This window comes from Lissotriton helveticus, chromosome 9 (genome assembly GCF_964261635.1).
Source record: "Lissotriton helveticus chromosome 9, aLisHel1.1, whole genome shotgun sequence".
Taxonomy (NCBI): Eukaryota; Metazoa; Chordata; class Amphibia; order Caudata; family Salamandridae; genus Lissotriton; species Lissotriton helveticus.
This window is the reverse complement of record NC_136070.1, coordinates 973,625,753-973,649,141: the sequence shown is the minus strand read 5'-3', so window position 1 is coordinate 973,649,141 and position 23,389 is coordinate 973,625,753. Positions and strand designations below refer to the sequence as shown.

The following is a 23,389-nucleotide window of genomic DNA, read 5'->3' as shown; positions in this document are numbered from 1 at the left end:
ACGAGTTCAGTCAGCTGCAGCCAAACTGGCTCTTGGTTGGACCAGGAGATCCTCGACCACCGCCGCCTTGGCCGAGCTGCACTGGCTTCCTTTGAAGCAACGTATTGCCTTCAAAGCCCTTTGCTTGGTCTTCAAGGCCCTACACGGTGCAGGACCTAGACCTCTCCAACGTCTGTTCTCGTGGTATATTCCCACCAGAACACTTAGGTCCGCAACCGCCTGCCTTGTGAAAGTACCCAGATGCAAGAAGGCCAGGACAGGGGGAAGATCCTTCAGAGTAGCTGCGGCCAAGTTTTGGAACAGTCTGCCTGCCGATATTCGCCAAATCCCTCACCTCCTACCCTTCAGGAAGCGAATCAAAACATGGCTCTTCCCCTCTAAGTCCTAGCCCACCCCTCTAAGTCCGCTCGCCCACAGTTCACCCCCTCGCCTAAAAACCCAGGAGTAGTTACCAGCGCCAGGATACCTGCCAGGTGACAGCCGCGCTCTATAAATGTTTTAAATAAAATAAAATAAAATAAATAAATAAATAATGGTCCACCAATTCTCTTGGTGAACCTGGTAATCCTAGTGCTCCTGGTCTTATTAGTTGCCTTTGTCCCTCGCTCCTGGTCATTCTTCTCTTCCTGGTATCCCACCTGAAGGGTTTCATCTTCATGCTCCCGGTTTACCAAGTCTTCCTTTTCCTAGTTCCCCTAATCTTTGTGTTGATTTTCATGCTCTTCTTTTTTCTAGATCTCTTCCTCCTGAACATCCTCTTACTCTTCTTTCCCTTCTGCCACCTCGTAGTTTTCCTCAAACTCCTCCTCCTGGTCTTCATCTACATATTCTTGGTCCTAGCCTCCTGGGTATTGTTCATTGTTCATAAGTCGCCCTCATCCTCCTGAGACCATCCTTCTGTTGGTAAATATTATCTTCACCATGGTGCTTCTTGCTGTGCCCGTCCTAGTTGTTCTTCCTTTTGGTCTGAGTCCTATTGGTCCTCATGATCTTCCTTGTCCTTATGCTTGTGGTCCTGCTAGTCCTGGTCATCCTCATCCTGGTACTCCAAATCTGCTGGTGCTATTCCTCCTAGCGGTCTTGGTGTTGGCCTTCAGGATGGTCATGGTGGTGACTGTTGTTCTGGACCTCCTATTTCTCTTCTTGGTCCTCCTCCTCTTTCTGGTCTTCCTCCTCCTGGTTTTCTTCTTTTTTCTCCTACCTCTTGGAAGTCCTTTTCCCTGTCCTCCTGGTCTTGATCCTTTTGGTTTTCCTAGTTCTGGGGCATGGTATTTGTCCCCTGTTGGTTCTAGTGTTCAAAATCCTTCTGGTGGTCTTGAAATCCCAAAACTTTATGGGCATCTTTGTAAAAAAAATGTATGGAGTTTTATACAGCGTGAACTTGACCCGGTATCGGGTGTCAGAGCGCTTTACATAGCACCAGTTGCATTACATGAGGTCACATTCCTTTTTTTAGGCACGGGAGATTAAGTGATTTGCCCAGAATCACAGGATGTTCAGCGTCATTGCCGAAACTTAAACCCGGTTCCCCAAATTCAAGGTCAACCGCCCTAGTCATTAGGCCAACTTCTCTCCCCACTTGACGCCCTACTAGTCATCCTCATGGTCATCTTCCTTCTCCTCATCCTGTGTGCGGTATTCGTAGTGGTCTAGGTTCTCCTTGTGGATATGGTCATCTTTTTTCTTCTTCTGGTGGTCTTCGTCCTCCTGATAGTCTTCCTTTTCTACTTGGCCATCCTTCTCCCCTTTTTTCGCCTTCTGGTTCTGGTCCTTCTGGGCTTCCTCATTCTACTTCTCAACCTAGTTTTACTCAGCCTCCTCTTTTTGTTCGGCTCACTGATCCTCATGTCCTGGTGGTCCCAGTCATCCTGGTCTTTGGCTGTGTGATCCTCCAGGTCTTTCTCATGGTCCTCCTGCTATAGCTTTCTCTTCATTTTCCTGGACAGGTCCTTGTGTTCTTAATCAAGCTGGTGGACCTGGTCCTCCTCCTCCATTAATTCCTCCTCATCTCTGTGACCTCCTATTCATTCCCCTGGTTCTCCCTCTTCATCGCAGAGGACCTTTAGGTATCTGCCTGCTTTTCCAAGTGCTCCAACCCCACAATATATCCTCATACAAAGTCAACCAGATAAACCTCCAGCTAGAGGGCACACTGAGATGTAGCACAGGTAGATGGGCACAACTGAAAGGAAATCAGCCTCTTGTTTTCTGTTAGATAGTACAATACAGCGTTAATTTGGGTGTTCTTCTAAGCCCTGGATCCCAGTGCCACTGCACCTGTTTCACTTTTAACATTTGTGGACCAAGGTTCCTCAATGTCCCCCTTGCAGTCATGCAGACTGTGCACCAAGGGAGTACAGAGGTCCCTAAATGTGGGAGCATTTGCTTATGAGAATCTCCAGTAACTTGGAGGCAGGAGCTGCAGGACAAAAGATGTGTGCCTAAACACTGTTTTAGGAACACATTTAGATTCACCGATGCTAATGAGGAGAATTCTCTTTCTCACCTACAGTGAAGACTCAGAAGAATCATCGGAAAAATGGCGCAAATTAAGTGCATAGTCAGTATGTCTTACACCAAACTTTTGTGATTTGTTTTTGGTTTTTAGCTGGCTTTCAAATGTTTATTCCAAGTGGAGCCTGTCAAAAGAAGGCCTGGTAAGGAAATTTGAACATCTTGTCCTTGGAACTGTAAGTGATCAGACCCTGCAGAAACTGGCCCACTTAGAGCCTCGGCACTAATCTTTTATTCTAAAGCCTCTCCAAACAATATTTCTGTGGAAATGAAAATTGGAAGATTCAAGATAATGATCCCAATAATGTTTTCACCAAGCTCTACGTCTCTCTTGCTTTTTCAGCAAATACAGTATGAACCCCAGTATACGTGGACTATTTCCTTTGCTAATGTTTTTTTTTAAATTTCACATAGCAACCAAAAGTAGTATTCAATAATGGCAACAAATTATTGATTACCAACATGATACAATTCCAGGGCTCCTCTCAAAATTACCTTGTTTTACCTGTATGTTTGGTCACCAGGAGTGTAATGCAAAGTCATTGTGCTCTTTAGTGAAGGTCCTTTAAAAATGTACTTGTGGTATCCAACTTGTATTTCAAAGGCTGTAAGCAGCCCCTCAGACTAGAGAAGATACAATGTCCCTCTGTATGTTCTAAGCGGTCACTGAGGCTTCAGGATGCCTCATAGCTGCTCAGGACCTATCGCTGGGCTCTAGGGACTGAAGACTTGCTGTTCTGTTGCGATTAACGCACCAATATGGGATGTCAGTATGCTTGATTTCACTTAAATAACCAAATTTGACTTACCCAGTATCACAACAAGTGGAAAAATTACAGCAAGGTTGATGTTCTTTTTTAATTCTAGCACAATTGTTTGGGTTCACATATTTCCTTTATTTATCCTGATTTCATATGTAACAAATAAAAATACAAGTTTTGCTTCTCAAGCTGTCTTCACACATTGTGTACAAATCAGAATTTAGCTGGTTCAGTATTTAGAATGAATGCTTGAAAAGAACAAGTTACTTACCTTCTGTAACGCTTTTTGTGGTAGATACAGTATCTGCCTGTGGATTCCTCACCTTGTGAATATCCCCCTTGCGTCAGCAACATTCGGAAATTCTTTTGTAGCTTCGCGCCGACGTGGACGTGTCATAGAGGCACGGCATCGCACGCGACTCCGCTGACGTCACCGACACTACAATAGGCCCACGCTGGCGTGATGACATCAGTTCCGCCCTTTTTTCCGTGCCTTCGAGGCACACGGACGAACCAATGACAGTAGACATATACACAGTATACGCAGTACAAATACCAAGTTAACACACACAGTGTGAAGCAAATGCAATAAAACATTTGAAATAAACAACTCCTTGATAATAAAATAAATACATTACAGTGACTCTGGTATAGAAGAGTGGACAACGGGGAGGCGAGTGGGTCAGTGAGGAATCCACAGGCAGATACTGTATCTACCAGAATAAGCGTTACCGAAGGTAAGTAACTTGTTCTTCTGATAGATACATCTGCCAGTGGATTCCTCACCATGTGAATAGAGTCCCACAGCAGTCCCCACTCCCGGAGGAGAGTGTCCACTCTCCTAAACCAGAAAATCCTGGAGGACAGAGCGCGCAAAGTGGCCATCCCTCCTCACCTCAGTGTCCAAGCAATAATGCTTTGCGAAAGTGTGGAGGGAGGCCCAAGTAGCCGCTCTACAAATGTCCTCAACAGGCACACCTCTAGAAAGAGCAGATGTTGCAGACTTAGCTCTAGTAGAGTGGGCTCTAATACCCTCTGGAGGATCCTTACCAGCCAAAGAGTAGCAGATCTTTATAAAAAGGATGATCCATCTTGAAAGAGTTCTTTTATGTACCGCTCTTCCTTTCTTGCAGCCAGCAAACCCAACGATGAGCTGGTCATCCATTCGATAGTCTTTAGTTCTATCAATATAAAAACTCACCGCCCTCTTGGGGTCCAGACGGTGTAGCCTCTCCTCCTCCTTGGAAGGATGAGGGGGAGGATAAAAGGTAGGAAGGGTAATAGATTGACCTAAGTGGAAGGGAGACACCACCTTAGGGAGAAAAGCAGCCCTGGTCCTAAGAACCATTCGATCAGCATGAATGGTCAAGAACGGGGGCTTGGAACTAAGAGCTTGAAGCTCACTTACCCTCCTTGCCGAGGTGATCGCAACCAGGAAGACTGTCTTAAAAGACAAAAGCTTCATGGGACACTTGTGTAAGGGTTCGAAGGGAGAATCCATCAAGTAGGTTAATACAAGATTTAAATCCCACTGAGGAACAATAAAAGGAGTAGGAGGGAACTTATTAGTGGGTCCCTTCAGAAATCTCAAAACTACAGGAGATTTGAAAAGAGACGGCTGGTCCGGCAAACAGAGAAATGCCGACAATGCCAAAAGATAGCCCTTCACCGTAGCAACAGCAAATCCTTGCCGCGCTAAAGAAAGAGCAAACTGTAGTATATCAGATAAATGGGCTTTCAAAGGGTCAACAGACCTCTCCCCACACCAAGAGACAAATTTAGCCCATCTGTAGGAATAAATGGACTTAGTGGAGTAACGCCTAGCTGATAATATGACATCCACCACATCGTGTGGGAGAGAAAAAGAGTTCAGGTTGCCCCGTTCAATCTCCAAGCATGAAGGTGTAATGTCTGGAGGTGGGGGTGTAGAACCTGCCCCTCCATTTGAGAGAGGAGATCTGCCCTGAACGGGAGACGGAGCGGCGGGCGAGAGGAGAGGTGGAGAAGATCCGTGTACCACACCCTTCTTGGCCAATCCGGGGCGACCAATATAACTTGGGCCCGGTCTTGGCGAATCTTCCTCAGAACCCGAGGAATCAAAGGTATGGGAGGAAACGCATAAAGGAGTTGCGAGTCCCAACTCAACTGAAACGCGTCCCCCAAGGCTCCCTGCATCGGAAACTGGAGGCTTCAGAATGACGGGCAGTGAGCATTCTCGCGAGTGGCGAACAGGTCCACCTGAGGAGTCCCCCACGTCTGAAAGACGTGACAAAGCACCTCCAGGTGAAGCCTCCACTCGTGGTCGGCCGAGAACTGCCGACTGAGACTGTCTGCTTGCACGTTCAGAACTCCGGCCAGATGATTTGCAATCAGACAAATCTGGTGGTCCTGAACCCAGGACCAGAGGCGCAGAGCCTTTCTGCAGAGACACTGCGACCCTACTCCTCCCTGCTTGTTGATATACCACATCGCGGTCGTGTTGTCCGTCAAGACTTGCACCGACAGACCGCGAAGGGAGGTAGGCCTTGATCGCCAAACGTATCGCCCGCAATTCCAGAAGGTTGATTTGAAGCAACCTTTCCTCTGGAGACCAAAGACCCTTGACCTCCAGATCCCCCAGAGGAGCACCCCACCCTAGAGTGGATGCATCCATTACTACTGTGGCCACCGGAGGAGGTAGATGAAAAGGCTTTCCCTGAGACAGATTTCCTTCCACACCCCACCAAGACAGATCAGCTGCAGTTTCTCTGGAGATCCTGATCGACTCCCTGAGATCTCCGTTGTGTTGATACCACTGCCTGCGGAGGCACCACTGGAGCGCCCTCATGTGCCAGCGTGCATGGTTGACCAACAGGATGCAGGAAGCCATCAGACCGAGCAGGCAAAGGACCTTCAGGACCGGAACGACCGCTCCATTGTAGAATTAAGGAATCATTTCCTGTATGTCGCGAATCCTTTGAGGTGGAGGGAATGCACGACATACAGTTGTGCCCAGTACAGCACCTATGAACAGGTTGCGCTGGGAGGGCACCAGGTGAGACTTGGGTACATTTATCGAAAAACCCAACCGGTACAACAACTGAGTTGTCTCCTGCAGATGCTGGAGCACCTTCTCTGACGACTCTGCCTTGATCAGCCAGTCGTCCAAATAGGGGAATACTGGAATCCCCGACCTGAGATGTGCTGCCACCACCGCCATCACCTTGGTGAAGACTCGAGGCACAGTAGTAATTCCAAAAGGAAGGACCGCAAACTGATAGTGTCGCGATCCCACCGTAAAATAGAGATACTTCCTGTGCGACTTCAGGATCGGGATGTGGAAATACGCATCCTGCAAGTCGAGCGACACCATTCAGTCTTCTTCCAGCAGCGCTTGGACAACCTGTGCAAGGGTGAGCATCTTGAATTTCTCTTGTTTCAGATAGAGATTCAAGATCCTGAGATCCAGGATTGGACGAAGCCTGCCATCCTTTTTGGGTATCAGAAAATACCGGGAGTAGCATCCCTGACCCCTTTCCTGCTCTGGGACCACCTCTATCGCACCCTTTCTCAACAGTGTCAGCACCTCCTCCTGCAGGAGTAACAGATGTTCCTCCGTGCAAAAACCTTGGCAAGGAGGGTAATTGGGAGGGAATTCCTGAAAGGGACGGGCATACCCATTTTCTACGAGATTGAGAACCCAAAGATCTGATGTAACCGATTCTCAATCCCGTAGAAAGTAGGTAAGCCGACCCCCACCGGACCCACATGATCCTGAATGGCGGATCTAGGGCTGCTTTTCTGAGGCTGGGGGTTAGAGGAGGTAGAGGAGGAAGAGGCTTGATGACCTCGAGGATTAGCTCTTTGCTTTCCCCTATAAGATCTGTACAAGGGGTTCTGCTGCTGCTGCTGCTGCTGCTGCTGACCTTGCCGATAGTTGCGAAAGGGAGAGCGTCTAAAACCTCTGAACCTCTTGGCTGAAGAACCTCTGATTTGAAGCCCTAAAGATTTAGCAGTTGTTCTACTGTCTTTAAATCTCTCCAAAGCCGTATCAGCCTTCTTGCCAAAGAGGCCAGATCCATCCAACGGCAGATCCAGCAAAGCCACCTGAACATCTACCAAAAAGTCTGAAGATTTCAGCCAAGCCGATCTCCTAGTGGCAACCGCAGTGCCCATGATACGTGCCACCGAGTCTGCAGTGTCCAGACCACTCTGTATCACTTGGCGTGCCGCAGCCTGTGCATCTGATAAAACCTCCTCAAAATCTCTCCTGCTGTCATCAGGAATCTTAGGAGCTAAAGTACGCATAGTGTCCATAAGGGCATGCACATACCTCCCCATAAGGCAAGTGGCATTAGTTGACTTCAACGCCATACTTGCAGAGGAGAAGGTCTTTTTAGCCACCTGATCTTGTTTCTTTGCCTCTTTGTCACCAGGGACCTGAGGAAAGGCACTCACATTCTTTTTGGAACCGGCTGCCTGTATGACTAGACTCTCAGGTGACGGATGAGACGTCAGAAAAGCAGGGTCCTCAGGTGCAACTCTGTACCTTCTCGCCACACTCTTGGATACTGCAGGAGCTGTCAGTGGTTTTTTCCACACCTCCATAATAGGTTCCGTTAAGGCTTCATTAAACGGAAGCAATGGTTCCACCATAGAGCTAGGTGAATGCAAAACTTCAGTAAGAAGATTAGACTTAAACTCCACTGTTGGTAAAGTCAATTGCAGAAGTTCTGCTGCCTTCCTCATCACCACATGAGAAGGCTGGACGTCCTTTGAAGGCGTATCAGAGCCGGATGGTAACTCCCACTCAGAAGAAAAATCCAGACTACCAGCATCAGCCAGATCTTCAAAACAATCATCCTCCAATTCACCTTCCTCCATATCAGGACGTGATTCCAAATATCTTTGCTCCTCCAAAAGGCGTTGCGCTTCTCTTCTGGACCTCTCCTTTACACGCTTCGCAGCCGGATCCACCAACGACTCCGACGGAGCCGGGATCGAGGTCGGTATCGAATCCGATGGCCCAGTGGGATGCTCTTGAGGTCAATCTGGAGCGGGCGACGCCGGAACCGGCGTCGACGACCTCGGCGGAGCCGGGTATTGCCATGGCGGCGTCGGAGCCGGCATAAAGGGCATGAATGGAGCAGGAGGATAGGAGTGAGGGACTCCTAAATTGAAGGCCAGAGGACCCATGGGACCCGGAGGTGCGCCAGAGGGGTACCACGCCCTTGAAAAGACGCCATACATAGCATTAAAAAATGCTGATGGGTCCCGGCCTGGGGCTGGGAAGGGTGGCTGAAAACCCTCAGGCTGGTCTTGTGGAGGGTTCGGATTCGGCTCTTCGACAGGCGCAGAATCCGCATCCACCCGAACCTCTTCCTCATCACGGGCCGGGGACGGCGCCGGAGACAGATTCGAAGCCGGAGTAGGCGACTGTACCTGCGACTCCGAAGGCGAGGCCTCACCTTCATGATCCGAGATATCCAGCGTGACCACCTTGGAACGTACCTTCTTCGGTGACCTCGACCTCGAGCCCGATTCCTTACCGGAATGACGTCAGGACTCATGCCTCTTCTTCTTATGTCTCCTTCTCGACTTCGAAGCATGGCCTGAAGCGGACTTCGAAGATGACTCCTCTCGAGATCTGGATCTTGACTTCGATCTCGACCTCGACCTCGAAGATTTTCCCTTGCCAGCCTTCAGCTTCGCTACCAGGAGTTTGGTCTCTCTTTCTCTCAGGGCCTTCGGGTTCATCTTCCGACAAGATGAATATCCATCCACATCATGGTCAGAGCTCAAACACCAAATGCAGGCCTCGTGCGGGTCAGTAATGGACATCATTTTCCCACACTCCCTGCAGGGCTTGAAGCCGGTCTTCTTTGTCGACATCGTGAAGAAACAAGATACAAAGAAGCAGAAAGCTAATAATGTAACAAAGTCACCAGTTGGCTACTGAGATTCTGAAACCGTTAGCGTTGACGACGCGGAAAAAAGGGAACTGATGTCATCACGCCGGCGTGGGCCTATTGTAGTGTCGGTGACGTCAGCGGAGTCGCGTGCGATACCATGCCTCTATGACGTCATCCACGTCCACGCCGGCGTGAAGCTACAAAAGAATTTCCGAATGTTGCTGACGCAAGGGGGATATTCACAAGGTGAGGAATCCACTGGCAGATGTATCTATCAGAAACTATATTCACCGTAATCCCTTCATCTCCCCACTCAATACACCAGCTCAAAGCCGAAGAAATTATCAGGTGTGAGTTTGTCAAATAGTGGGGAATTACAGTCTGAATTGATGTGGTATTTCCGTTTCTCATGGTTACCTTCGGGGCAAACTTGGAATCATACATTTTTCCTGTAACTCAAAATTACTGATACTCAGAACATTGGTAGTGTCAGGTGTGGAATACCAATATCTTGGCCCAAAGTGCACATTATGGAGGCCAGAACAATTGCACACCTCCACCTGTGGTGTAAGTGACTCACCAATGGAATTCTTTAGTTCTGTATTTGGTCCTCATTTCTCAATAATTTATTATTTCATTGAAGCTAATTTCTCACTATGGGATAGGGTGTTCATTATGGAGCGGATCACTTGGGAATGGTTGCAGTGGCAGGCATGGACAGCAAATCGAGGTCACACTCACCTTGAGCCAACGAAATGCCATATCAGCAGGCAGCTGGGGTTGGAGGCTTTCAACCTCTTTAACCAACCATGGAAGCTCTTTATCTAGTTGCTCCTCTGGCAGGACGGAGGCCAAATGTCCCAGAGTGGTGATAACCTGCCCCCAGACCTGTTCAGATAAATGTATTTATTTATTTATTTAGAAAGGTTTTCTATAGCGCTGGCTACATCCATGGGTATCAGAGCGCTTTACATAAGTATGAAGATAATACAGTCGGAAAGTATCCGAAGAAATACACATCATAAAGTTAAAAAATACAGTAATAAAGTGCGGTGTTAAGTTAAGATCAGTATAGGGAACAAAGTAAACATAAAATTTTTCAGTATAGGGAACAAAGTAAACATAACATTTTGCGTTGGTAAATAAGCGACAGAGGGAACTGCTTGAAGGAAAAGATATAGTGCGTACATACAATTATTTACAGCAACAAGAGGATTAACTACTTGGTTAGTGTATATAGGAAGCAGTAAGCATGAGCGCTAAATCCGCTCCGCTCGCGGATTTTGCTTTTTTTTGGTAAATTCGCGATCCGCGAACTCTCGCGAATTTACCGAAAATTCGCAATCCGCGAGCGGCGGATTCCTAGGTCAAAAGTTCAACCCTTGCTGGCCAGTTGTTGTAACTATTTTACGATGGCGCCGGCAAGCTGCCAGCGCCATCGTAAAATAGTTACTAAATTAGCTTCAACAGGAAGCACTAATAGATAAAATCAAGCAGGCGCTCGTGCATCTGCTTGATTTTATCTATTCGCGCTTCCTGTTGAAGCTAATGTAGCAACTATTTTAGGATGGCGCTGGCAGCTTGCCGGCGCCATCGTAAAATAGTTTACAGGCAAGGCAGCTGTGCCCTCTTCCCAAAACGGTGGCGTCTTGTTGAATAAATATGAAGGGCAGGGTTCATTCTGGCACGATGGTCCTGGCACAAAATCAAACCTCAACCGGAAGCTTACTTATGTAAGCATGAGCCCTAGTTGAAGCTTAAATTCAGTGACTCATTTATCGGCCCCAAAAACAATCGTGAGCGATGTCAAGGCTGGGCAGCTGTCTATGATCGGTATCTGACCTTTTATACACACAAGAGGCATGTGCACTCGTATGGAAGCCCCGCCCCAAATCCGCAATTACGAAAATCCGCTGGTACGCGGATTTTGCGGATCCACGATCCGTGAATACGCAAATTTGTGAATCGTGGATCCGCAAAATCCGCCCATGCTTAGGAAGCAGGTTTGATGTGCGCGGAGGGGTGAAGGAGTGAAAGGAAGGGATCACGGAGATGGGGAGGGGGAGAAAGGGTAGGGGAGAGGGGGAAGAAAAGTCAGGGGGGAGGAGGAGGGGTGGATTGTTTGGGGAGAGGGAGGCGTAGACGAAAAGAGAGAAGATTTAAGGGCCCCAATATTTGTGAACCAGGTAGAGTTTGAAGTCTTTTTTGAAGCTGAAGTAAGAGGGGTTCCAGCATAAATCAATAGGGAGGGTGTTCCATATGTTGGGAGCATTACCTGAGAAGGAACGAGATTTAGAGGCTTTCTTTTTTGAAGAGGGGGGACGAGGAGGAGTGTGTTGGTGCTTCTCAACTGATGGGAGCAGCCTGCTATTTTGAGTTTGCTTGAGAGGTAGATCGGGGACTTAATGTGAGGGGCTTTGTGTGTAATGCAGGCAGTTTTGTAGGCAGATCTGCCTTCAAGAGGAAGCCATTTAAGGACTTTAAGGGCAGGAGAGATGTGGTTGAAACGTCTAGTGTCCGTTATAAGTCTGGCCACCAGGTTGATTATGGTTTTGAGGGGGGCAAGGTGGACTTTGGGGGTTCGGGAAAGGATATCGTTGCAGTAGTCAATTTTCGAGAGGACTAGCAGTATGGATTTGAAATCTTCTTCTGGGATGAATGGTTTTATTTTTTTGAGCTGGCAGAGAGTGCAGAGTGCTCCTTTAGCCTAGTTTTTTATATGGGAATTGAGAGTAAGCTTATTGTCAAATGTAATGCCCAGAGTTTTAACTGTTTTGGATAAGGAGAGTGGGCAGTTGAGGGCATTGAGATCGGAGATCCATGATTGCATAGGGAGTGAGTTGTTTTCAGGGGAGAAAAGAATAATTTCAGTTTTATTAGGGTTGAGGTTGAGATGGTTGGAGTGGAACCTGGATTGGATCAAAATCAAGGTGTTATTTAGGTGCAGGACATCAGAATGGGATTTAATTTTACAGTATAGTTGAGTGTCATCGGCGAATAGGTACTAGTTAATTCTGGCTTGTTTTAGTATGGCAGTGAGGGGTTCCATAAAGAGTTTGAAAAGTGCTGGAGAGAGAATAGAACCTTGGGGAACACCACGAGAGACTTGAGAAGGGTTTGAGAGACAATTTTTGATTTTGACTTGTTGAGTTCTATGTTGAGAATAGGAAGTGAACCAGTTAAGGACAGGGCCATTAAGGCCAAACCAACATTTGAGTGTGTTAAGTAGGGTTGTGTGGTTGACAGTGTCAAATGCAGCAGAGAGGTTGAGGTTAATGAGTAGGGAGGACACACCCGTATCAGGGTATGGTGGATGTCATCAACGATTTTTAGCAATGCGGTTTCAGTGCTACAGCCTTTATGAAAGACGGATTGTAGAGGGTCAAGAAGGTTGAAAGTGTCAATGTGTTTGTCCAGTTGGAGTAGGGCATATCTATCAAGGGCTTTGGAGAAGAGGGGGAGGTTGGAGATAGGGCGGAGGTTGTTAGGATCGTCAGGATCAGCTTTAGGGTTTTTGAGAATGGAGGTGATTTGACCAAGTTGAAGGGAGACTACGACACACCCCGAGGTAAGGGAGGAGTTGATGATAATGGTCCAGTATGGGACAATGACATGTTTAAGATCTTGGACAAGGTTAGAAGGGAGAGGGTCTTTTGTGTGAGAAGATGGTTTTAGTTTAGACAAGATATTAGAGGCTTCAAGTTTGGATACAGGGAGGAAATTATGAAATGAGGCTTTGTTTTTAAGTTGTTGGTGGGCGGAGTTGGTTTCAGGTATGATTGCAGCAGAAAGGAGTGGGGATGAAACAGGGGGCAGTGTGGCTAAGGCAGGGAGTACAGGGGCGGCTTCCGGGGTACTCTGTCAGTTGGGAGGGGTCTGAATTTGAGCAAAAGTTTGATCAATCTTGCCAATTTTTCAGAGAAGTAGTTGGCGATTTCTTCACATTTGGTAGTGGAGGCCGTAAGATTAAAGGGGGTAGCGGAGGTTTGTTTTCTAACAATGTTGAACAGTTCTCTGGGTCTATATTTGGCACTTGAGAGTTGCGAACAGAAAAAAGATACCTTTTCATTAAAGATGTGTTTCTTGTAGGAGGATCTGGCAGCTCTGAGGAGGGCAATATGGGTGGGAGAAGGGTCTAGTTTCCAGGTTCTTTAAGTCATTCTGAGAGCACGTCTTTCTATGTTGAGGTCTGAGTTAAACCAAGATTTAGAGGGGATTTTTTTTTTGTTTTAAGTTTAGACTGAGCTATTTGGTCTAGAACCTCAGAGACCGATTTATTGAAATGCTCGGTGAGCTCATTGGTGTTAAGAGAAAGAGGGGTGAGGCGAAGTTGAGTTTGGACTCCAATACTCCGGGGGGGATGAGATCAAAGTTTCTAATTAATTTCACAGTAATGGTGCTTTTCGGTGGGGGGATCGGGGCCGAGGGGGAGATTGTGAAACGAATGAGGTGGTGGTCTGACTAGTCAATAGGGATGATGTTGGAAAGGGAGGCCAGGTCATTGTTAGAGATGATGACATCAAGAATGGCGCCTTTAGAGTGAGTTGGGGAGAGGCAGAGTTGTTTGAGGTCGTTAATCTCTAGGAGATTGGAAAGAAGTGTAACTGAGGGGTTATCTTGTTCATTCCAGTGGAGATTGAGATCGCCAAGGAAGAGACCTTTGGAGTTAGATAGAGAGGATTGAGTAAGAAGGTTGGATAATTTGTCTACAAAGTGAGGAGTGTCACCAAGAGTTGGTAGATATTGAGTTCAGCACCTAGGTATTCGAAAGTTGAGTAGTCAGTATTCTTGGCAAGAGAGAGTTGGAGTTGGTTTTTAAAGATTATAGCTATTCCCCCTCCTTTCCCCACTGGTCTGTCCTTTCTGATGATAGAGTAGCCAGGGGGGCAGAGTAGGTCAAGGATGGGTGATGAGTGATCATTCAGCCATGTTTCAGTGAGGAAGGCGATATCAATAACTTCACTCAAGATATTTTCAGAGATTTCGGATGCATGGCAACCGGCCGAGCGGCAGTTGACAAGCATACAGGTTAGGGGATAAGGGTTAGTTTTGAGAGGGTGGGAGAAGAAGATGGTATGTTGCGGGGGAGTCTGGGGGAGCTAGGAGAGAGTGGGATTCCACTAGCCCCCAGGATAACTGTAATGAGAGAGTGAGGGGGGAGAGATCTTTAGGCGGTGTTGAAGGAAGGTGAGAGATTTCAGATGTATGGCAAATGGTCGAGTGGTGGTACGTTGAAGGGGGAGTCTGGGGGAGCAGGGAGAGGGGGGATTCGACTAGTCCCCAGGATAACTGGGATGAGAGAGTGAGGGGGAGAGATCCTTAGGCGGTGTTGAAGGGAGGTAAGATTTGCAAAGGGCAGAGAGGTCAGATTTTGAGAGACCGTTCAATGTGCGATGAGGCCTATGAGTACGGCAGCGGAGGGGAGTAGTTCTCCAGTGTTTGGGATTAGTGACTGTTGAACTTGGCCCTTTTCCCCCACATTTTTCGCTTTCACCCCCCAACATGTAGGATGTCTCCCCCATGGTAAAGGTTACTGAATAGTCCATGTGTGGTGTGAGACGCCATGTTAATGTTAAATGTAATGCAATGGTGTGTACATTTATTTTCCCCCATTGTAAACATGTACCCTGGTGAAATGCTGCATTTGTGTTTTGCATTTAAAATGGCTGCCAAGGCTATGCGTTGTGCCACCTGACTGCAGGAGGTTAGCAGTCTAGTTGTTAGGTACCCAGCCACCCATGCATTTGGAGGGAAAGCCTGGCACCCAGGGTGCTCTACTCCTCCCCCTGAGCCAGTTAGAACTAGTTTGCCTGTCTGCGGTGGGTTAGCGGTCTAGTTGTCTGGTACCCAGCAATCCCAGCATTTGGAGGGACCTTCTAGAAGCTTCCAGGCATTCTGGTATAGGGAGAGCAGTAGAGATGTGATGAGCAGAGACAGAGCTGGGACAGGAATGTGAGGGGACCTGCTGCCAGGGGATACCGCCACTTGGGCCTGTGTGCTGGACCCTGCACCCATCTAGGACCCCCCTACTGTCCCCAGGGCTAGTGGAGCCCCACATCAGGAGTTCAGGCTGCCGTGTGAGAGGAGGGCCACGCTGCAGTGGGGATGGTAAACGCCTACCACCCTGCTTTGATGATGCCCCCACTACCTGCTGACCTGGCCCAGTAGTGCCTACTGCTCTGTCCCCCGGACCCCTGAGGAAGGAGGGCCCCCCTAGGTCCCTGGAGCTGCCGGGACCCTGCCCTATGCAAGCGCTGCGCAAAGAAGCGCCCAGAAGGGAAGGAGCATCTGGGACCCCCCCCCCAGGAGGTGAGGAGTGTTACCCTGAGCCTGCTGCTGGGACTGTCCGCCCCCTTTCGCTGTGCTCCTGGACGTGCTGGGCCTGGAGGAGGCGCTGCATGCCAAGCGCTATAATCCTGGAAGCGCTGTGCTGCAGAAGCCCTGGGTAGTCCTGAAGTGCCTGAACTGTACTGCCTGCTGTGTGTGCCTGCAAAGCGCCGCTTCAACCAAGCGCTGGACTGTTGGAAGGGCTGCCTGGCCCTGGATAAGTGCTGCCTGCTAAGCTCTGTGATCTAGAAGCGCTTTATGAGGAGCTGGGCTGAGGAGAAGCGCTGTGTGGTGGCTAGCGCTGCGCAGCTGGAAGAGGCTGCTTTTGTGTTCCTAAGCGCTACCGCCTCTCAGCCTTGTAAATAGGGCAGGAGCCTACCCCACCTCCGCTCGGGGAGCAGTGTCTGCGTCTGTCTGGTGAGGCATCGAGGCACATTGTCGGTGCCTGCCTCCCACCCTACTGCCCAGGAAGCCCGGAGCGAGGAGCAGAAGTGTGGAGACATTGCCAAGAGCCCGGTGAGTGTGGGGATCAAACAGACTGTGTTGGGGGGTGTATCGGGGCATACTGTCGGTGCCCAACCCCCGATGCCAGCATTCCGTGGTGAACTGCCGCTCCCAGGAACAGTATTGTTCTCCAGGTGCCCCGCCTGGCAGCGGGCACCTGCAACGTTGGGCCAGTAGACCCAGGACAGAGACTCGGAGGTATGGGCCCCGGGTGGTTCAGGGACCTGGGTTGTGCCTGCAGTAGTTAGTTGCCTGATTCCAGGCCAATAGGGGAAGTCAGGCTATGGAAGTTTAGCTGCAGATGGTCCTGCCTCATGTGTGATACCACTGTTGAGGGGGGGGGGAATGCCGGTCTTGGGTGCCTAGTGTTTTTATGTCACCGGGAAGTGCTTTTGAGCCCCTATTCGGTTAAGGCTGGGTGCTTAGGTCACTGTGCCCCTACTCATGATTAGTTGAGCCAATGTGGATGTGTGCTCTGCAAATCTTATGAGCACCGTGATTCCTGCCCAAGGATAAGGCTCCTGCCTGATGCCCAGAGGTCCCTCTACTGAGGTTGTAGGCCCGATGTCAATGTTATGCACCCATTGTTTCTTTTCTTGCAGGAGGTGCTCGTGAATTCCTGCCTGATGTTAAGGTTCGGCACCTAAGGTTGATTTGATGGTGTACTTACTTGCCCCAGGATGCTCCAAAGAGTTATTGGTGCCCATGGTAAATGTGAATATGCCTTTCTAGGCCTGATGTAATGTTGTTTGCTCAATGTTCCTTTTGTTGCAGTGGATGCAAACGCCAGGCAGGAGTTACCTTCATACCTAATGTGTATCTTATGTCTAATGCCTGACTTTACGCCTACAACTTACTTCTAGGTGAGGCCAAGGATGAAGGTCTGAGTTTGCCCTGCAATATCAATCATATGTGTTACGCATTTCCTGACATTCTTTTATTTCAGCTGGACACTAATGGACTTCCTTAACCCTTTTTCTTATTTCTCCCATTTTTCCTTGTAAATAATCCCCCGGGTATACTTGCTCTGGCGCCAGTTGGCACCTCATTGTGATTACTGCTATTGTTGTGTTTTACCTTTGCTGGTTGGAGATAATACAACACTTATTCTTTTTCTAACCAGAAGCGGTGTCGTGTCTCTTTTGTGGTGTGCCTGGTGTGTCGTCTGTGAGTACTGCGTGGATGCTTCACACATGTCCTCTGAAGTTTGGCTCCATGCTACCCCCTGCAGAATTGGTAACCCTTTTTCTGACAGTGACCTTTTGAAAGCCAGAGTAGGGAGAAGTAGGGAGAAGTAGAAGTAAAGTGGGGGGCCCTGGGGCTGAGGGATATAAGTTGTTTATAATCCTCTCTAAGTAGAGAGAGTTTGGTCACTAAGGTAGTAATATTTCAGTCAATGTTGATGAGTGTTTGGGTAAGGAGGGTGAGCGGGGGAACAGAAGGGGCAGGGGTGGGGAAGGGTGTATTTTCAGTATTGGTTGGTAGGAGGAAGTTAATGTTCAGGGAGGGAAGGTTGTCGGGAGTAGGTGAGGGACGTAAAATCATGTCGAGGCATGGAGGGGGGGTGGAGGAGGGCGGGGCACTGAGAGAGGAAGGAGATAGTTTTGAGTAGAGGGTAAGAGGTTGAAATGAGTGTGGGGAGAAATAACATCAATGTGGGAGAAGGAGTGTAGTTAAGAAAAGGGAGGCTCGGAGAAGGGTGTGTAATAGAGTGAGGGGCAATGAGGGGTATTTTGGTAGTATAGCTGGGGCAGGAGGTGGGGTTGGGAGTTGGAGAGGTGAGAATGGGAGTTGGCGGGAGTGTTATTAGAGGGCGCGGGATTTGGTTTGTTCATGAGCAAGAGATTTGGGGAGATGCAGAGTGAGTTGGGGATGTCAAGGGGGATTCAGGAGAGAGCGATTGATTAGAAGTAGAGGCTTGGGAAGGGGCAGAGGAGGAGAGGAGAGGACGAGAGGGGTGTGAGGAAGGGTACCATCAGGGTTTGGGGGAGAAGTGTGTTAAGAGGATGAAGAGTAGGGGAAAATGGGTGAATAGAGGGAAGAGCAATATGGAGGGCACAGGTGGTTTGGGTGTTAGAAATGGGGTTATGAGTTTGGGGGCATTGGTTATTAGCGTAAGTGAGGGTAGAATTATTGGCAAGCGTTACACTTAAATTACACCTGGTTTTCAGTACCCCACACTAGACATTAACTACTAAAAAACATGAGCCACATGTGGAAGTAGGTGGTTCCCTGTAGAGGCAGCTGCACCTGACACCTGTTCTCCAGGACGTTTTTTTGACTTACAAAGGCAGAGGCTTGTTTTTACTGGCAGTATAAAAAACTAGACAAGACTGATTCTGAAAAATAGAAATCTTATCCATGAATTTGTTTCCACAAATACTTCAAATATATTATAATTCCAAGTGTTTATATTTATCCTGATTAATGAATTTAATATCGGAGTAATTACCTCCAATTCCATTTTTAAAAGTGCATAGACCCTTGGGTTCGCCGCCATACCCTTCCTATTCCGTATCCCTCACAACCCTCACTTGTGTTATTTGGATGAGAGTTCTACATCCACTCTCCCTGTTTACTCCCCTCCTCCACTTTTGTATTTTATATGTTTTCCCTGCCACCCACCACGTCTCTCACCTGTTTCCTACTCCCCTACTTAAGTCATCTCTTCCCTGAAGCCCCTCACTACCACTCCTGCCATTAATCCTCAATACCATTTTAAATCTGTACCATCATTTTATCCCAATACCCATTGTTCTCCTTGCCTCCTCTACCTGTTAAGATTGTGGTAGACGTAAAACAGAGACTCCTGCAACTCCGATTTTATTAAATTACCCTAGTATCTCACTCTGTCCCTTTCTTTTTCAAAAATACTTATTACACTTACTGTTCCTTAGTACTTTAGTATTATGACATGGTTTAGCTTTAATTTTGTTTTACATAGCTGCCTGATATGCATTGGATACTTGGTATGGTACAATACAGGTTTTTACACATTTTAGTAATCTACAAGAATAGGGATTGCAAGTCTGGATCAAGAGAAGGAATTACATTTTGTTTGTAGTTCATCAAATGAAGTGCATATTCAAAGGCAGAGGGAGTCTTGTGTATAAATCAGTCTTCTCACAAAACGGTACAGCTCTAATAAATCACCCTCTGCGCTCTGTTATTTCCCCACTTTTCCAACTCACCTCCTGCAGACTGGGGATGGTTTCAAGAAGAAAGACCTTGCAGGCTGAGTAGGCTTCAAAGAAAAGTGTGACTAAGGGAGCATCTACAGTGGCAGCAAACTGGCCTGCTAACATCTCAATGACTGCAGAAACAGTAAAAAATCACAGTTAAAGATCAAAGGCTTAAGTGTTGCATTATTCTGCACATTCACCACCTTGCCTGGTAGGACATACTGAACAAAAACAGTGCAATGTGTTTGCTGACAGCAAATGATTTTTTGCATGAATTAGACTCAATTCACATAGGTTTTCTCTGACTCTCATGGGTCATGTAATGGCATCCATTTCAATCCTACATCCTATTGTACTTTTGTAGCATTCTAGACACTAGACATTACATGGTAATCATTCCACATTACTGCAACTCACTGTATTGAACTCAAAAGAATGAAAGGACAAATATGTATCACAAGGGTGCTTTCTACTTAAATTTGTATGTGGTTAACAAAGAAGTGCTGGTTCGGGTATCACCAGAGTAAAAAAAGTGGTGTAATGATTTTGCACTATTTTGCTCCTCAGGAAGGAAGAAACGGAACCAATTTAATCTCATACATCTGATTCACTCAATTTTCTATTTTAAACATTACAAAAAGTGTGGACTCAAATTTCCTGTCCTAATATTGTAAATGTTTAGTTGGGAGCAAAACTTGCTTCCTGCATTCTCTATTTTTTAAGTGGTAAAAATGGTTAAAATATATTAACTCCATGATTTGCACCAGTCAAAACATTTACTTAATATGGTGCTTAGTTTGCAATTGTGTGAGCTGTAGGTTGCAGCGAGATGCCTGTGCAAATGAAATAAACAAATACCTCTTGAAAATGATGCACGGTTTCTGCAGGTTTTAATGCTCCTCTTCCTATGGAGGTAATTTCATAACTTAAGACCAGATTCTGGGTTTGTCAGATGGGTATCCCGTCACACACGTGATGGAGAACTGGTCTGTCTAATTACAGGTATAATAGGATATAAAGGACTTGTAATAAGTCCGCGGGAACAGACGTAAAGTTTGCAATGGAGCAATTTGTCCACCAAACTCTAAATCAGGCCCTTATATTTTGGTTACTAAAAAGAATAGGTTTTTCCTGGAGGTGTGCTCTTCAGACATGAGATGTGTTCCCCTTCTGACATGGCAAACTTGACACTGCAGCTCAGCATGCAAGTTCAATTGGCAGATGTACTAGAAAGTAGTGGAGTTACACTTTATGCAGACCAATGTTGCAGTTGAATTCTGATTTGGGCCACAAATGAGTATTCAATGCAGATAAGTTAGAAGTTGCTCAAAACTATGGGATGACTATGGACTATTATTCTCTGCACCAATCAGACATAAGAAATTGCATCTCTTAATAAAGGTGTCCTTTCCCCACACTCCCGCAACCATCATACAGAACCCCACCCTTCCACCAGCGCACGTACACACCAAGGCTAAACCAATATTTCTGGTTGACTGTAGAAGCAGTCTTCATTACAGGATAGAAGGTTCTGAGAATCAGACCCAGGTGTGATTCAATTTCTGGTCCTGCAAGAGAAAATAAAAAATCATTATTAATGAAAAGAAAGACGAATACCAACTTAAAATGATGAGTGTGCTCCAAAGCTCATGTGTTTGTTATGATACATGTTAAAAATTAACTTGATGCATGGCTTTCTAAATTTTCCACTCAGCAGCAAATGAAACTTCAAACCTCCGAGGTAAAGGGGAACCAAATTTCACCAGATTTGATATAGGAAAATGGGCGCCTTTCTTTTTTGACAAAATGACTGCAACTCCTTTTTAACATGGCTCCCACAAGTAAGACCTAACTACAATTTTTGCATCTTGGAGCAGTTGATGCATTTCTGCATCTACAGCAAAGTTTATACTAACTTTGCTGGAGAAAGCAAGTAGGGCATTTAGCCAAAACATGCTCCAGACAAAGCAACTTTTTACAGCTCATATAAGGCAATCAGCCTCCATCAGTAAGCGGAAAAGAAAGTTTCACATTGTCTTTACCCTGGATTCCCTGGATTCACTTGCACCTTTTTATAAGGGTGATGAAGGAGAGCGGAATTATAGCAGGGTTGCTGCATTTTTACAGAAATCCAAAATCCTTGTAAGAAGAAAGGCTTCATAGTTATGTAGTTAGTTTGTGTGGAGCTGTTTAGTTTTTAACTGTTTTTTAGCAAGAGACATAATGAAACAACACCTGTAAGGAACATCTGGTGCTGGAATATGGTGCTAAAATGTGAATCTGCAAAGTGAAAGGACTACGAACGACAACAAATCTAAAACAATATGTATCATTTTAACATAATAACCAAAATAGTAGCAATACATGTTTGTCCAATAAGAATTGCTGTCGGTGGACCTATATTTAAGATGCAACCATTCACTTCAAAGGCCTATTGCTGGAGCTCCATATTTGAAGCCTCCTGATAGAATTAGCACTGAGATGTTTGTGTCTTTAATGAGCACTGTCTGAGAAGTAATCATCTTAGAGTTGATTTGCATAACCATTATGACATGGGGTCGCAACAGATAGTGTTGCTGTTATATTATTTTCCTGTTCATTGTCAATTTCCTCACAAATTAAGTGTTTCAACTATGTGGGTTGAAAAGACAAAGTCATGGGCTTCTATTCTCAATGCCACTATTTGTTTGAAACATATGTAGAAAATAACTTAAATATACCCTGTGTGGCTTCTTTCCACTTCCAATTTGCATAGAAATGCAATGCTAGTGGTTGACCCACTATCAAAAACCAATGTAAAATGTATTAATCCACCATGGGCTAATACAAAATGTGAAACACTTTATTAAGGGACCAGAAAGAAGAAGCCAACATCTGTCAGGGCATGCTTCAAAGCCAACTATCTGTGTATTTGAGTGGTGTGATGACATGAGCCAAAGTCAGATAATACTATCTGCAGCCAGACCTAAAAGCAATGTAGAATCCGATAGATTGCCACAGATCACAGTGTTCCACAACAACATAGCATTTTTGAAATTACCGTATTGAATTGTCATTTGATGGATGGCCCAAAACACAATCTCCTCTTGAATAGATGGCACCATAAATAGATTTACAATCCTAGAAGATGTTGACATTGGTATCCCCTTGGTAAGAGCAATTTGACACATTAAAGCCATCCTTTCAAGTTCAGCAGAATTCTCCTAAATATGCAGAAATATGAAATATTGGTCATTTAAATGATTTATGACAAAAACACCAGACGAGATAAACAAATCCAAAACAAGAATTAAGTACAAAGTATCAGGTATGCAGACAATATTGTGAAACAGGAGATGCCTAAACACATCATTAAGGGCCTGATTATGAGTTTGGCGGATGGGATACTCCGTCATAAATGTGATGGATATGCCGTCCACCATATTACAAGTTCCATAGGATATAATGGAATTGTAATATGGAGGACAAGATGTCCCTCAAGTTTGTAACAGAATATCGCTGACTACCAAACACTTAGGGCCCGATTCACAGAACTAACTTAAGACAAAATCCTAAACTTACTACCATTTTGGTACTCACAGAAGGCACTTCCTCATTTTGGTTCGCCAGGATGTCAGTGGATGTTACTTGAGTTGTTACATTTATTTTGGTACCTAGAGTTTCCTTCTAGGTACAAAATGGTTGGTTGATGGCCATCCTCGGTTTGACAGCCGTTTACCAAATTTTGTGAGACATATGGTTTGAGGGTGGTGAGAATGACTGTGGTGGTGCAACGGTTGTTAGTCAGTATGTGGGGTATAGGTAATAATGTGAGTTAAATGATGTGAGTTTGAAATGTTGGTGGCATTGGTTGATAAGAAGAAAATAGTGTAAGATTTATAGGATATCTGGTGTACGTGTTAGTGTAAGGCATAGAAGGAGAAGAATTGTAGGTGATGGAATGTAGGCTATTTAAAAGTTTACAAAGGCATGCTTCTTATGGGTGGATTAAAACAGGGGTCTCCAACTGGTTGATCGCAAGTTACTAGTAGCTCGCAGGCTGCTACTGAGTAGCTCACATATGATAATTGCCTGTCAACAAGCTTGAGGATATGCAGGTGCCATACAGATGACAAAGCTATTTAAGACACTGTGCCCGTTTCTAAGATTTACTCAAAAGCTGAGAGTGCTGGATGATGCAGAATACCCTTTTCTGAAAAATAATTTCTTC

The 23,389-nt window shown here is 46.3% G+C and overlaps 1 protein-coding gene across 1 annotated transcript in view; it reads right to left on the bottom strand.

Annotated features, from left to right (window-relative positions):
* Nucleotides 1-22,438, bottom strand: part of LOC144783338 (maestro heat-like repeat-containing protein family member 1) — a 112,869-nt gene extending 90,431 nt beyond the window's left edge. The window contains exons 1-3 of the mRNA XM_078662363.1: nt 22,220-22,438; nt 20,649-20,747; nt 19,189-19,310 (exon numbers count right to left, since the gene is read on the bottom strand). Coding sequence (XP_078518489.1) covers nt 19,189-19,310; nt 20,649-20,747; nt 22,220-22,358 — 360 coding nt within the window. The 5' untranslated portion in view covers nt 22,359-22,438. The remainder of the gene's footprint in view (nt 1-19,188; nt 19,311-20,648; nt 20,748-22,219) is intronic.
* Nucleotides 22,439-23,389: the final 951 nt, after the last annotated feature.